General features: G+C 40.8%; 1 protein-coding gene across 2 annotated transcripts in view; it reads right to left on the bottom strand.

Moving 5' to 3' along the window:
• LOC121097589 (vascular endothelial growth factor receptor kdr-like) overlaps positions 1-16761 on the bottom strand; it is a 141486-nt gene that overhangs the window by 8480 nt on the left and 116245 nt on the right. For both annotated transcript variants that reach the window (XM_040614716.1, XM_040614717.1), the window contains exons 25-29: positions 13383-13482; positions 12683-12788; positions 10174-10298; positions 9837-9915; positions 6493-6587 (exon numbers count right to left, since the gene is read on the bottom strand). In XM_040614716.1, the coding sequence (XP_040470650.1) occupies positions 6493-6587; positions 9837-9915; positions 10174-10298; positions 12683-12788; positions 13383-13482 (505 nt within the window). The remainder of the gene's footprint in view (positions 1-6492; positions 6588-9836; positions 9916-10173; positions 10299-12682; positions 12789-13382; positions 13483-16761) is intronic.

Below are 16761 nucleotides of genomic sequence, written 5' to 3'. Positions count from 1 at the left end.
CTGTCTTATGGCAGACCAAAATGCAATTAACTTTCAAGACTACTCCTTTCATCTAAATGCATTTCCTAAATTAAAGCAACCCAAGGGTCTTTGCATTTTTCCCTTTAATGCTCTGTATTACTGACACTTTAATCTACTCTGTTCATGCTCAGCAACAGAGAAATGTACATATGCTAGGACTGTATATTTGAAAACAAGACTGCAGCATCCCTTTTCTGCCTGTCCTTGAAATCTCATTTGCTACATAGAAACTGCCACAGTGAATCAGACATCAGCCTTGCCTCCGGCAGTGGTCAGCACTTGATGCTTCAGAGAAAAGCAAAAACCCCTTTATGCTCTGAACCGATTGTACTACCCTGTATGAGACAGGAAAATTCTCCCTGAGCCCCACCGATAAACATTTTCTGACTGAAGGCATTAGATTTGATTAATCACACAATTATGCAGCTATGGAAGTTAATAATGGTTATGTAATTAAATAATTTCATTAAAAGCTAGCCATTACTTGCTTCAGTGCTTCTCCTGGGTTGGCATTACACTGCCCCAAAAGGTATTTCCTTACTGATTTTGCCTCTGCCTGACTTCTGAGCGCTGCAGCTGCAGGAGGCGATAAAAGAGTTGTTTGGTTTTGATAAATCTGCTCATAACTGTGAATGTCTCAGCGCGGTCCCACCTGACTGTTGGTATTCTCACCATGGCACAGCACTGAAGATTAGGCGTGTGAATTCCATGACATTCAACTGAAATGCATTTGCTCACTGACCCAAGCTAGTCACATCTTACACAATGACCAACCTGAAAACTCGTTTGTCCTTGCAAGAATGTGTGCTGTTTGGGGCAGGGTAAGGGGAAAGATGAGAATCTGAACACTGACGTTTCCTGACCTCAGGCAGATTTTGTAACCTAAAGGACCCTCTTTCATGATGTGCACATTTCTGTGGAGTGCTGGTCAGGGAAACATGTTTTGCAGAATGTGGTGAGGTGGCTTCGTCCCTGTTTCATAGGCTGAGACTCGAGTTAGCCAAGGCACAGCACTGGACTCCTCTTTCAGAAAGATGTCTACAAGCTGGGGAGGTTTATGAAGGGAAGTACAAAAGTGGTGAAAGCACTGGAGGAACAAATACTAGATGGTTCAAAGAATGTGAATTGGTAGCAATGAATCAGCCAAGAGTGGCATTCATAATTAACAGCAAATCCTGCTACTCTTCAGGCTGTATTGCTATAGTGTCCCTGGGCCTGGTGCCAGTTTCAAGTCTGTTAGATGTAAATCCAAATGAGGTGGAGGAACCTACTGGTGTGGGTGCACTGCTGGTAATGGAAAGCCTGCCAGGTCTGTAAATAGGACTGTATCAAGGAGCCTGATTATCACAGAGCCTGGGCTCTGTGCTATTGCTTGCATGTGTTGTGTCTGCGTGGAACCACAAGATAGTTAGTAGGTCTGATGACCCAGACACCAGCTTGGACAAGTGCATTTTAGTGTGGTGCTGTGGGTAGTGAGAGCTGTTAACAGTTCCCATTTTTACTGTGCTGTGTCAGATTTCCTGGTACAGATGAAGCTGAAAAGTCTAGGAATTAAACTAGATGAAGGAAAAGTTAGCCTGAATATTAAGTAATCTTTCTTAAGTTTTCTAGAGAGGTGTCAAAGTTGTTTAGAAGATACCCCAGAGGATAATCCTGTAATAGCTAGAAAGCCTAAATGACCTATGGGACTTTTCATCCTACCATATAAACCAGAGATTTTGGTTAGAGGTAGAAAAATACTGAAATCCTCAAAGAGCTGGGGAATCATTACCGGAGCTGTTTATTTTATGTGAGAGGGAGCCAGCTTCTATTAGCCTAAATCTCAGGGTCAATGACTTGAAGAGGAATGTGGAGGAAGAGAGATGACTATAAGAAAATTGCTGTATGCAGTGAAGGACTGCAGTGCCAAGTGTAGCACTTATTCCCAGTGCTGTGGAGCAGCTCTTATTGTTTTGCAGTAAGGTGCCCAAGTATCTTGCCCTCAGTAGGAAAAACTAAAAGACTATTGTGTCCACACAGAAATCCTGGCCTTGTTCAGGAGCTGTGTTTAGGGACAGATGAGAAATTGAGCTGAGCGTTGCCAAGTAGAGCAGTTTGTCTCATGACCACATCTCATAATAACATGTAGGAGCTTCAGGGCTTTATAACAGCTTTCATAGGTGTTTAATGAGGCACAGAGTAAGAGTGATTAATTTTTTTTAATTTTTCTGCAATGAAAGAAATAAAAAGGTTATTTTTCTTCTGATAGTTATGACTGATTCACAGTTTGCTTTAATACATTTTAGATGGGGTGCTGTGCAGTAAGAATTTAATCCTGGGTTCCCCTCTGGCAGTATCAGTGCATCACTAGTCTACTGGCATGGAGAACTCAAGGGGTTAGGATCAAGAATTCATTGTTTTGAAACACTTTTAAATACAAAGTGCAGTGAACATAGAGTTTTAACAGGCCAAAACCACCCACTCCTTAAGTACGCGTCCCCTTGCATGTGTGGCAGAGTTGGTCAGCTGTCCCTGACTCCAGCTCCAGCACTCAAGATGCAGTGAGATGAGAAGCACTGCAGTCAAAATCAAGCTGGTGACTACAGCCTTTCAAAATTCTCTTTTAGTGCTTGCCACTGTAAGCATGTAGTATAATCCTAGAAAAAAGTGGCTTGTGTAACTCCCGAGTAGCTACTCATTCAAAGTTACTTACATTTTGGAGAGCTCGAGTCAGGTCATAGTGCAAGGTGCTGCATGACACAACAGTAAGTACATTTGCTATCTCAGCATGCTTGTCACAGAAGAAAAACCTTCTGAAACTAAGTTCTGCTATGGAGCAAACACATTTCCGTGCCTCATTTTTCTGAGATGGTGCAAAATGATTCTAGCTCTATCAGCTGGGATGTGTTTTTGTTGGGCACCTTGCATTTGGACATGAATGCCTGATGTTCCTGGTCAAAATCAGTTTGTTTCAATATTATTGACTTGCCTTAGGCCCAGTTTGGCTTTGGCAAAGGCAGAGCCCTCAGTGATGTGATCTGGATGCAGCATACAGAGCCCAGAGCATATCAGCTGAGCCTCAGTCAGCTGGTGTCATGGGACTTGGCCAGAACCAGATAAGTCATTTCAGAGCAACTGAGGATAATTGGGTTGGGGCAGCGGGAGAAGGGAAAGGGATGCAGGGAGGACAGACAACAGAGGAGATATCAAACCTATTATAATTTTAAACAATAACTTGATTATAAAGTCTCTGGGAGAATTTTAAAGCAGTGCTTGGCAGTAGCTTGTTAATATTATGAGATGAAACCTGACACCAGAGTCATCCCATCATTAAATCCCCTCTATGTTGAATGTGCTTCCTTGAATGCTAACTCCAGCATCATTATCCCGGTCAATCCTTCTGTCTCTCACTACAGCTACTGATGTGACTTTATACTTTAGCACTATAAAATGCTTAGAGCTCAGGAACTGTTAGTCTAGCCCAGCAGTCCCAGGCCCAGAGTATCAGATTCATCTTCAATAAACTCTTGACACTGACACTCCATGGTGAGTAGTGTTGGCAGATTTGAAACTTGACAGAGAAATGAATACAAGACAAATAAACAGCAAGATTTTGGCAAAAATACTGAATGCAGCCACCCTGGTTTAGAAAACATGCTAAGCCTCTGAACAGTTTTGTTTTAGAAAAGAAAGACTGTTTGAAAAGAGTCCAGGGTAAATGTTTTTGATAGAGAGAGAAACACAATTAACAAGGGTGACTTTATCTCTCCTATTAAACCAGCTCTCTCTTCTGACCTCTCCTAGACTATTCTATATGCTTTTGAGGCTTGTTTTTCAAACTGGCAGTGCAGGAATGCCAAGGGGTGTCATGTCCTCAAACAAAAGGGCATCAGGATGCTCTGCAACCATGTTAAAAATGTTATTTGTGTCAATGATAATCTGCAAGATTAAAAAAAAAAAAAAGCTGACAAAATAGCTTTCTCAGCTGGACTTCAGACACTCAGTGCAAGGATGTGGCCAAGAAAAAACACACCTCTGTCCATTCAATGGTAGTTAGGGTCCTGGGAATAAGGAGACAACAAACACAGCTTGCTGCAGGGTTTGCTTTTATAGCAGACCTCTGTTAAGATGGTCTTTCATGGTCTGACTGGCACAGAAAGTATCAGGTATCTTGCAGTGGAATCCCTACGGAAGCTGACTGTAAATGGGGAGAGCCCCAGATGGTGTGGGGCAGGCAGAGATTCACAGAGCCCAGCAGAGCCATGTTACTTCACATTCACTCCCAGGGGGCCTGATAACAGTTCAGGTTTTCCTGGAAATCTCGAAAGAACAGGCTGTTATGGAAATTTTGTGTTTCAACATCTGGCTGGATGTTGATTTTTTCTGATTTTCAATCAGAAAGCCTGTAAGCGGGAGAGAGAGAACCTTCCTCTGCCAACTGTTCATCCAAACAGGAGAAATGCAGTGGGGGAAACAGTAGAGGTGACTGACAGAAATCTTTAGAAGGATAAATCCTATCAGGAAGGCTGTTTGTGTGTATGTTATGTGTTGGACTTGTGTCAACATGACATTGTGCAGAAAAGAGAGGTAAATCAGCTCAGGTAAAGCATCACAACAGTGCAGTTCCTGACATTTGAGCTCCTTTTTTTAGATCTGGTGCCATTTGGTCTCCATAGCAATGCACTGTGCTGTGCAGAAATCCTCTCGGCATGTGCATAGGATAAAAACATGGAACCGTATCTAGATGTCTGCTAATCTCCCAACAGGCGCAACACTGGGACAGTACTACAGGGCAAATACTGTTGAACAACACTATTCCTGAAGTCACACTCCTGTCCAGCAGAATCTGTAGCATTTGAATGCTCCTTGTTAGCGCTGCAAGGCTCTCTAGCCTTCCTTATGTAACCTTTTTCCCTCTTCCTCTTTCTCCTTCTCTCCTGCCTTCAAACATCTAGGAATTTATGGTTTTAAGCCCTGAAAAGATAAAGCAAGCTCCCTCCATCTTGCTTTTCTCTCTGAGTGAGGAGTTAGCACCTCTGAATTGCTGTTAGATTCTGACTGTGCACTCTCATGTGAACTCTCCTACACTACGCAGAAATCACACTAGTTTTTTCTCATCTATAATTGCTTTTTAATACAGAAAAATGGTGACTTGATGTTGAACAAGCAATTTCTCTGGTGGGAAAGATCATTGAGTTTAATACAGAAGAAACTAATAGAAATCTCACCAATAGATTTCAGAGAAATCTCTAGGCAATTCAGTAGAAGTCTAATTAGCTTAATTAACTGAATAGACTTGGAATTCCTTGCTACAGAATCGTTTGGTTGTTTTTTTTTATATATATTTTGGGTAGCTAATCTTTGAAATTTCTGCAATTGGCATTTGAATCAGTAAAATGGGTTACTATTGTTATACTTTTCTAGGAAGGTGGAGAAGACCTATTTCACTACTAGGTAAATTCTCTGCCTGTGCCTTATTGTTACAGAAATATAAAGAATGATGAGCTAACTGTTAGCTAAAAGCTAAAGATCTGCTTTTATTCTTCTGTGATTGTACTATGAATGGATAAACATATAGCAAACAGTGTCACAGCCTCTATTTGTAAACCACTTATGAACAATATAATTCATAGGATCATGAAGGTGGTAGGATTAAGGGACTTCTCTGTAGGACTGTCCTCATAGCTGTGATAAAGCAAATGTAGAAATCATCATTCTGGTAAACGTACATGTTTTGCAGTGCTTGTACTGGTTTTTACTATACAGGCCACCTTAACTTTTCTCACATCCCATCAATTGCAAAGGTGCCAGTCCTTCCGTATGTCTAAAGTTAAACATAGTTTTGTTAGCCACTGGTATAATTATAAATGCTATTTTCTGGATTAATGAATCAAGCTCTTCAAACTTTGTTCCATCAGTAAAGGAAAAAACTGGAGAGACAGTCAAGAAACAGCTGGAGTAGATATGAATATTCTCAGCTCTTTTGCTCCCATTATTTGGCACATGCAGGAGATCAGATCATGAACAAGATCTAGCTGCACTAGAGAGCACTCTTGGGGTTTTTGAATGTGATTCAGAATCACAGGGCAACTTGGCATTTTGGAAGAAGAGTTAAACTGATTTTTGAGACATTGTGTGCTCAAAGCTGATGAAATGAGTTTTCATTTTTATCACATGAATCAACATTTTTCATGTTAATTAACCTTTCTGTAACTGAAATGCAACAGTGCAGTATTCCTGTCAGAGACTTGGAACTCTGTTTTATATTCAACTTCTCTTTGGAAGCAATGTTTACAGTATAACCTTCTTGATCTTAAAATAAATTAACCATGGTCTTTCAGTTATAGGACTGAAATCTAGAGTTGCTTCTCCTTCTGGCTTGGTTAGATAGTTTAACAGTTTTCCTCTTGGAATCAGAAACAAAATTGCAGATTTCAGAAGCATTTTTCTGAGTGAGACACTGTCGTAAAAAAAATAACAAAAAGTACTCACGCTAGAGCCATGATCCCATAAGGCCAAGAACGGATTTCCAGCCTCTTCGGGCTTTTTATCTCATCTGACGTCAACACCATCCCACTGTCTGACTCCTGAGTAGCAAAAGGAAGAGGACATCAGCAGAGTGCCAAATGATCATGACAGCATGTAGCGTTTTTAAATTAGAAATGGCTTCCATGGGGAGAGTGTGGAGAGGAGTCAGACTAAACCACTATGAAAGTCAGTAGAGACAGAAAGACAAGGAGCTAGTTAGAATACCAAATTCCAGCTATCTTATCTTATGATATTGCTTTTAGGCAAGTTAATAGGATTTCACCTTATAAAACTGTCTCCAGCCACAGAGCAGCCAAAGCAAGGGCAGGAGAAAGCAACTTCTCCTTCACTGTGGCATGTAGAGGTTGGGGATCCCTGTCAGTGCAGTTATCGTGGAGAGACTGCCAACAAGGTGGCCATCAGTAGATGTTCTGTTGTAGTGTCATATACTGATACTTGTGTACTGGAACTAACGTAGGAGCTACCAAGATATTCTATGTAATCCCAAGATTCCAACCAACAACATGGAGGGCAAATGTTTGCATCTAAACTCTCAGTTGTGTGCTATTATTAAAGTGATTAACACATAGATATGTCCAGTTGGTGTATGACATTAAGCCCCTTCTTCAGAATATTCTCTTATTAGGGTCTATATTATCAGTTTTTATCCAACTGTTCCTCATAATGCTGCTATGTAGCCTGAGAATATTTGCCTTAGTTTTGTGATGATAAAGGTTTTTGATTAGTATTTTGAAAGAGTGCACTTAAATGAACATATCAAAAAATAATTTGATGTTTTCAAACTTGAAACTGGTATTAAGCATGACATATGGATACCATCTAGGTAGGGTATCTAAGATATGAACAGACAGAAATTCATAAAAATATATCCATTAATACTGGCTAGGCTCCTCAGAGAAAAAATATCTGAAATACCTACTAGAAATACACTATTAGAAACAACTAAAATTTTAAGGAAGTGGAAGTTCAGTACCATTTTGGGAAATCCCAGTGCTTTGCAAAGATACATAGCCTAAAAGGCTCATTGTACTTTGGTTATGGATTTTTTAATGAACTGTCCAACAAAGCTGTCTTGATTAGTTTTAAAGTTGAAGTTGTGATTCTGCTGCACTTGAAGTGCAGTCTCAAGGTTGCAATTAAGATTAAGCTGTTATTGTGCTAAGTGTCACACAAGTTCACACATATGCACAGTCCTTGTTTTAAGTAATTTTAAAAATATTAAATCTTCTGGGTGTTCCTTTGCATTTGAAATATTTTGGATGCTGGAAGATTGCATGTCTGTCTGCCTGTCAAAACCAAGAAGGCAAGACTTCAACATGGGAGGTGAAACTCTAGTTAGTCTTATTTTACCAGTCAAACAAACAGAAAAAATAATCCCAGCAAATAATAAGTAAAAAGAAAAAGCCGTTTTATAAATGCTTTGGTAATATATCAGTTGTTAGTAAGATCAGTCTAGAAACTGATTTTCAAAGTATAAAGTAAAATCCTAAATTAATTAGGTCTGTCAAAACCTCAGTAGAACCCAGCTTTTCTCTCTGTTTTTTAACTTGACTCTTTCCCCTTAAAATGTGTGGTCTAGAAACAATTTATCTGAGTGCTGCTGTGGGTTTGGTTACAGAAGAACTGTTGAAAGAATATCAACAGAGAGTACAGATAAGTACCACAATTGCAGGAGGTGTGGCAGAGCACTTTTTGGAGTTCCTAGGCAACTATTTGAAATAATGACCTAATCAGTATTAATGTCTTGTTATTTAAGATAATTTTAACAACACAAGTGCACTTACTTTGTCCAAAAGTAGATCACACCATAATTTTGCTTTAAAAGATCCCCAACGAAATATCACTTTTATTTCTGATCTGTTAATGTATTATTACCCTTTTTTGAAACTCTTCCCCTGTCATGTAAGGACTTATTTTAAAATGCCACAAACAGGGAGCATTTAGGAAAGTAGTGCTCATGCTGGCAGCAGTAATCTCTTACTGATACCAGATCTATCTAGTAAATGTCTTTGTGTGATTCAGGAACAGATTTTTTTCTTGTAAGAGGAAAGATGCAAGAGCCAGAGAAAATTCTAAGCCTTCTAATCCCTAAGATGCACTGATGAAGGCACAGAAATTACATCTGGCCAAATACTAGGGAGTAATGGGCTTCCATTTGTGCTAATAGATAGATATCCAAGAGATAGATGAGAAATATGCTATATTTGTCAAGGACACAAAGTATGTCAAGGACAAAGTGTAGCTAGAGACTTGACCTTTCTCAAGAGAGTGAGTCTGAGGAAATGCTGTCTGTCCAAAAGGGGGTCTTAGCTGGAGCTAAAAGTAGACAGGCTGGCTTGTTTCTATAGGCATCTTTCCTTACTTTTGCTGCTTCTAGCCATCTGATGCTTGCCCTCTTCCTCTGTTAGAAGGTTTCCAGAGGGCTTCAAGCTTCCTTCCTAAACTTCAGTCTGCTTGAGATGTGTGTGCATTGCTAAGATCCCTCTTTAGTGGCACAGAATCTGTCATTGAGGCAAGTGGTGTGGACTGCACATGGCACTGCAGCCAGTGAGTACCTGAACCATAGAGGATATTTATGAGATGGGGTGGGGATGGAGTTGTTTGGATTTGTTTGTTTTTTAAATAAGGCAGAAAATATAGGAAAAAAACCCAAACCACCTCCACCCTTGGAAACTGTAATTTCAGAGGAAGCCAATGAGCAGAACCATCATTCTGTAACAAAAGAAGCCTTTGTTTTCCACTGAAGTGAAAATGCAACCTTTCAACACTCTCCCACCCTGCAGTGTCATTGAAGCAGCAATAAATATGTTCACTCAGGGTGAAGGAAATACAGGGTTAAAGCCCTTTGTGTGGATCAAGTAGAGCAGGAACTTGAATCTTGGTCTTGTCTTTCCAGAACCGAACACCCTCGCCACCACCAAGTTATCGGCTGTATCAGCCAGCCGGAATGTGTTCTGGACACATTTCCTTCAAAAGGCTCTGTTTCAATGAGCTGCCATTTTCTTATGGTGGAAAAAACATATTGAAATATGTAATATAAAGCCCATTAGCCTGATCAAAGCCAGGATAATCATGCATGAGCTTCTCTCTAAACTATTTGTTAAGGTAAATGCAGGTCCCTCTTTGTTGTCACACAGACCTATGTGTGGGATGCTAGGGCCAAATATTCTTCTTGATTTAAGGCTTTTTCTTACTAAACAGATTTCAAAAGCTCTAATAAGTGTTTCTGGTGCTGGTGACAAGTGATCTGTGAACGTGGTGGAGAGGGATGCAATCACCTCACTTACCTCATGCATCACTTTCTCCTTTTCCACTGGCACCTCATCAAATGTCTTCACACTCAGTGGTCGCTTCTTGCTGTTGTTACTGAAAGCAAGAAAGTTGAGGGGTCAGCATAAAACCCAAGCAGATGCTGCACCAGTTGGTGGCTCAGTTAACATCCCTGATACAGCTCAGTTTCCTGGACCAATTTTCTTTTTCATCTCTTGTAACTCATAAACAATGCCCTGACAAATGTGGCTGTCCAACTCCCTTAAAACAGCCATGTTGAGAGAGGACAACAAAGACTGCCCAGCTATATGAAATCTTTCTTTCCCTCTCACCTCCTGTATATATTTTTCTTACCCGGTTTCCACTGCACTCCAGCGATTAACACAGTTGTTCAAGTTTTCTTCCACAGGGCAAGTTTTGGAGTTAGATTCTCCATCAGGACACAGGGTGATGTTCAGTGGAATATAGTCTTTACCATCCTATATAATTCATAACATAAAAGAACACAAAGGTGGTAAAGCATCAATTTTTTTTTGTATTTGTATTTTTTTATTTTGTATTGCATCTCAGATGTAAAAGGTTATTTTATTCTACAGAGCTTTACATTGAGAAAAGACTAGATTTTATTTTAACTTTACTTATGATGTTTCTTCAAAGTGATGATGTTGTTTTTCACAACATGGGGAAGTTAGAATGTGTAGCTTTATCCAACATTTACTGTGTAGGAGGCTTTGTATTAGGAAAACAGTACACTTTGTGAAACCTGTGATGTGGAATGGCTGAAAACGGTCTCTCATGTTCCAGTACTCATCTGCAGTTAGCGTGTTTTCTCTTCCAGGCCTCTCAGCCCAAGGTATTGCTTCACTGGTCTTTATAGCAGTTACCAGACTTCTAAATGTCCCTCACATATGGCACAGCAATGTGACAGTTGTATTGAGGATGTCAGTATATGTGCAACCCATTTAAAAGTAGCTGGCTTTGCTGGCTTTCACAGCAGCATCTTTGATGTGTTTGAAGCAATTTCTTTGTGATCGTTACCACATTCCAGATGTGTGGCTGTTCAGCCTTAGTGAAGGTGAACAGAATTTCACTGATCTGCGCTTCAGGAAAGCAATCCTCTATTGTCATCGCATTGGCCTTTTGGGGAATTCCAAGGCACCAGTCCCAGGGACACCTAAATCCAACTTTAAGACTTAAGTTTGGGAGAAGGGAGGGAGCAGCATGAAGTCACGAAACCCCTATGGCCGATATGACTTTAACAGATTTTGGAATTGGTAAAAGAATGTTACCTATGCATAGACTTTTTGCTTATATTCAACTTAAGGAGTTGCAGCTTAGGAAGAGATGGTCTTTAAAATGGTAGCCCTAAAGGATTTTATTATTTGTCCTTACAAGAAATTGATGCTGCACATCTTATTAAGCTCTACATTGTCATTACACCCCTGCAGTAATCTTCAGAAATGAGTCTTCCTTTAAGTCCTGAAACTATTTATCCAAATTTCCCCGTGCTTTTTTTTTTTTTTTTAATTTTGAGAAGCTGTTAAGTGCCCTATTCCCTTATCATGGTTTTTATGTCTCCTTAATTTACTTTGGTTATAGCATAAAACTCACTAGCTTTTCATATTGCAAGCTGGGCCCTCTTCAACTTAGCTTCACTAAATTTGTTTACAAACAGAATGGAGCTGGAGGAGAGTGTTTGATTTCTTCTTAAATTAAATTGACAGTTACATAACTGGTCTAGTTGTTTTTACTGACAAAGAAAACAACTGATTTAACTACTATGAAATGAATAATTGTCCAATTGACTTTCTGAGCTTTAAACTGCATCATTTGAAAGCTCCTAAGAGCACTGATAAGCATAAGGTCAGAAAACGAGAAAGTTCAGACCAACTACTGGCAGTTGTATCGGGTTTGTGTGGCAAGGTTTTGGTAGCAGTAGGGGGGGCTACAAAGGGTGGCTTCTGTGAGAAGCTGCCAGAAGCTTCCCCCGTGTCTGGTCTGGAGCAGTCTGTTCCTGAAGCACTGCACCCTGTGCGAGGGACCCAGGCTGGGGCAGTGTGGGGAGAACTGCAGCCCATAGGAAGGACTCAAGTTGGAGAAGTTCATGGACGGCTGTCTCCCGTGGGGGGACCCATGCTGGAGTGGGGGCAGAGTGTGAGGAGGAAGGAGCAGCAGAGACAGTGTGATGGACTGACCACAGCCCCCTTCCCTGTGCCCCTGCGCCACTCGAAGGGGAGGAGGGAGAGAAATCAGGAGTGAAGTTGAGCCCAGGAAGAAGGGAGGAGTGGGGAGAAGGTGTTTTAAGATTTGATTTTATTTCTCATTACCCTACTCTGATTTGATTGGCAATAAATTAAATTAATTTTCCCCAAGTCGAGTCTGTTTTGCCCATGACGGTAGTTGCTGAGTGATCTCCCTGACCTTATCTCAACCCAGGAGCCTTTTGTTATATTGTCTCTCCCCTGCCCAGCTGAGGAGGAGTGACAGAGCAGCTTGGTGGGTGCCAGGCACCCAGCCAGGGTCAGCCCATTACAGCAGTTTACTATGTTGGAATCTAATTAAAATTGTTTGTGAGATAAAGCACTATTGTTCCTCTAAGGGGCAACTGAGCCTTTTTTTAATTAATGTAAGTTTCTGCTTATTATGGATGGATAAACATCTGGTTTTGAAATATAATCCCCTTTGAATAGTTCACATTTTCTTTACTCATTCCAGTAGCCATTTTCCTTGTGACCTCTGTTATGAACTCAAATCTAATACTACTGCTCAACATAGTCTTTACTTGTGTACACACCTACACATATCCACATATATATACATCTATATGTGCACATTTGTTGAAGAAATGTTTGTATTGCTGTACCTGCTGTACGTTGGCTTGAAGAAGATCTCCTAAGCGCTCCACAAGCTCAGTGAAAGTAGGCCTCTCTGTGGGGACTCCATGCCAACAATCCAGCATCGTCTGGTAGCTAGATATAAACCGCAGGTATTAAGAAAGGAAAAGGATAGGAGCTTTGTTTTCTAACTGTTTCTTTCTGCTGCTCCTTGTTTTGGTCATTGTTTGGATAGTTTTGAATTAAGACAGGTTCAAATCTCCATGTACTGAAATTCTATTCCAGTTTCCACATGGAATGCTTTTTCCTTCTATATTCCTGCCTCAGCTGAATCTGTAGGCTTCTTATTTTCACCTAACTTAAAACTTGACTGCTGGGCCCCACTGATATCGCTGAAATAAATCATAGTTATGGATGTTTAGTTCCTGTCACAGAACTGGAAATCAAGGCAGACACAGTAATCTCCTGAACTGAGATTCATGAACTACAACTGACTGGCAGGGGGGAGTGGATCTGTTAATCTTGTTGTTGGCAAAGGTCAAGCTGACTTGGTCTGTGGTATCAGGACACCCAAGATATGTACAACTACAACATTTACTGAAAACAAAATATAAAATAAATAGCTGTCATCTGATGAGGTCTCCTTCCCTCTCCGCACTTAAATACAATCTCTTTAGTAATACTTAAATGAAATGTATCAGCTCTCAATGGAAAACCAGGAGCTCTTACACTTCTGGAGTAGAGTACTCTGGAGATCTCATCCGGGTTCCTTCTTTGAGCCGTCGGCAAAAGTCTTCATCTATCTGCACTCCAGGGTATGGTGAAGCACCTGATAGGAGAAATAAGGAGGAGGCTCCAGAACGGCACAATCTCTGTTTCCCAGTCCAGTGAATTAAACACATATCGGTTATTTCTGCTGAGCATTTGAGATTACCTACAGTCTGACAGTAAAAGAAGCTAGAGCAAAGAAGAGGCTGTGATCACTTACTATCTACACATTTTGTTTGGAAATCTGTTACAGACTCGCTCTGTCTCTTTAGAGATTTCAATCATGCTGTCCCATAAATCCATGCATTTATGACACAACCAGGACCACTCCAAGGTGAAATATGGCAGAAGAGAAATAAAATTGTCTTAGTTTGAGACTTCAAATGACCTCTTGGTCAGTAGTAGAAAAGTTCCAGCTCATTCAATTTGTTACATACTGTTTGCCAAATTGTTCATCTGCTAGTATCCTGTGCTATGTGACTACACATGAAGGAAGCTCTGCTCATCGTTCACTGCCTTAGAATCTCTGGCCTCACTGGCCCCTGTGAGTAAGTGCAGAGAAGCTGTAAGCCTCTGGCTCCTGTGGAAAGCCCTGAGAACCCTGCAGTTCAAGCTCAGGTGTGGAATTATAGTCCTCCCCTCCTGGTTCACCGATGTAGTATTGTATATGTATTATGCAGTCCTGTAGGTAAAATTTCCTTGAAAAATGATCTTCCAAGTTTTTAGCTTTGTTTTCTTTTCTTTGTGTGTGTTCAGTGCTGCTTATTTGCAGGGCCACTCTAGTTGGTGTGAAACCTGGGAGGACAGCTCATGGCAACTGTAATCGCTTTTGAGAGGTAGAGTTCTGTAAAAGGACTGGAACTAATATATTGCACAGAAGTTGGCCTAGCAGTTTTCAAAATGAAGGAGTGAGACTTGTTTCACTTTCCTATGTAAATGGTTATCTTCAGAGAAATGACTAGTATAAAAAAAAAATATATATATATATGCATTGAATATGCTCTTCAACTAATGAGCAAGTGGGGGCTTTTCAGAGGTTATGATCTTAGTTGTATGGGATCTGCACTTTATGATGCACCATAAATAAGGAGAGCAAATATATAATTTGAGAAAGTGCTCTGACATCTGAGTAATCCAGGCCTCATAGGTAAAAAATTCAAGAGCTGTCTACAATGAAGTTTGAAAGGTTACTGAACCTGTTGTGGATAGACCTAAAAGATCCGTACGCTTTCCTCCCCTCTCAGCAAAGGCTTCACATGCAGTGCAACCCTTGTCTTTCACATTTTGGCATCCTAGAGGCTGGATGGTGAATTTGGAAAAAAATTTAATCAAGTCTTAACATAGGGGATTGAATGGAATCTGCATCTGTATCCAGCCCTCAAGGAATATTATGATTTACTGCCTAAAACATTCCTGCCTATTTCCTGCATTTTTTCCCCCCATTTGGAAATGCCATCATGTGCTGTGCACTTGGGGGCACAACAAGCACAGCAGAAATCTTTTGGATAAAAGCAGTGAAGAAGGTGCCAAAATATGGCTGTTTCCAGAATTATTCTATACTGAGAATCTGACCCCTTAATCTGCAAAACTATGCACTGGGGAGCAAAGATCCTGGCAGCTTCCTAAGAGGGCATCTCAACACAGCAGATAGGCTCTGATGACATTTAGAGCTCAGGGGTGCTTAGCCACAGCACATTTGAATTCCCTTGACGTGCAAGTATCAGATCATAGCATTAAGAGTGTTTCCTGGAGTTATGTAGCTTGGAAATAGCCAGTAGCATCATTTCTGCTTTATATCTTGATTTTCCTCCCATGTCTTTGGCCTGCCATTGTGATCATAATAACCCGGTAATTAAATGCTCAGCTCACGTGGCATCACCCAGCAGCCAAAGATCTCAAAATAGGCCTCTCTCAGCTCACAAGATCTCTCTGAATAAACAGATGGATAGAAACTATAGTGTCACTTTCCCACAGTTACACTGTGACAAAAGGGTAAGGATAGGAGCAGGCTCTGGGGGCACTGACTGCTGTCCAAGCTTCTTAACGGCTGTCTGTGTAGATCTCCTGAACTCTCACTAGCTTGTCTTTTCATCTGTGGGGTTTTATCTGTGCAAACCTTTACAAGGTACTGAGGCATCATAAATACATCTGTGTATTGCCCAGCTGATCCCATATCTATTTAACAGTGGTGCGGCCTCTCAAGAGGAGTGAGCATAAACCCCACTTGATCTAGTTAGCTCTAGGTGGTCAATGTACTGGGGCAACACTGAAAACACCACCCCTCACTAGAGAAGAGATGGACTGCATGGCTTTTTCATTCATTTCTGACTGCATTCTGTGATTGTTGTGCCACCGTGGCCAACGGATCTCCATAAGGAGGAGCTGAATGGAGTCATGCCATTGATGAACTGCTGTTTTACACTGACCATCCTGATGCGCAAAAGAAACCCCTCAGTTTGCTGAGTATCACTGGCTAGATCTGGCTCATGAGCACAGCAGAGGTTATTGGTAAAAATCAGTCTTGCAAATAACACTGATTGTGACTGAGGCCTTGAAGGCAGCATGGTACAATTGAGTGAGGAGGGATGGAGAATTCCACTTGAGCTCATAATCTGAGTTACCTTTCTTTGATTACATCATTGATCATATCAGCTGTAATATGTTGGTGAGAGCAAGTACAGGGAGGGCAAAGAAGAATAATTTTTGGCAAGATCTTTTGGTAGTTTGTATTTTGACCAGTGCAGGCCTCCTACCAGCTGGAGGCAGCTCAGACCATAAAAGCCCAGAACTCTTCCTTTTCCACCTCCACTCAGCATTGTACTTCATCTGGACTATGTGATAAACCTAATAACTTGGACTGGGATGCTGGGACAGCTCAGGAGAAATGTAGGCTGAAACATATGGCGTAAGGTCTACACATGATGTTTTCCTTAGGGGAAATCTCTTCCAAAATGCTCAAAGATGTGGCATGCATTGGGTAAGGTAGCACTCTTTTGATCTTGGTTTTATTTTAGTAGGATAATAAGATGCTGATGTTATACTACCAGGCAGTTCTTGTTTACATAATTATCTTTGATTGCTTTTTGAACAGTGCACATTTAAATTCCAGGAGACACCGACATTCTGTGATGTGGCATGTAAGTGATTTCAAGATGTATTAAACATTGCTGGCGTTACCTGACATGAGGTGTGCTTACTCCATTTAAATAATGCAATGCTCAATGCAAATTCAGCCCCAAATGAAAATTAACAAGTCCCGATTTCCTTGTGTATCACCAAAATGGATCCAGCTGTCAGCCTTTCTGGGGGAAGCCTATCATGCATCATTCAGCTTCTGACC

The sequence above is a fragment of the Falco naumanni genome, chromosome 14, assembly GCF_017639655.2.
Source record: "Falco naumanni isolate bFalNau1 chromosome 14, bFalNau1.pat, whole genome shotgun sequence".
Lineage (NCBI taxonomy): Eukaryota > Metazoa > Chordata > Aves > Falconiformes > Falconidae > Falco > Falco naumanni.
This window is presented reverse-complemented; position numbering and strand designations above follow the sequence as displayed.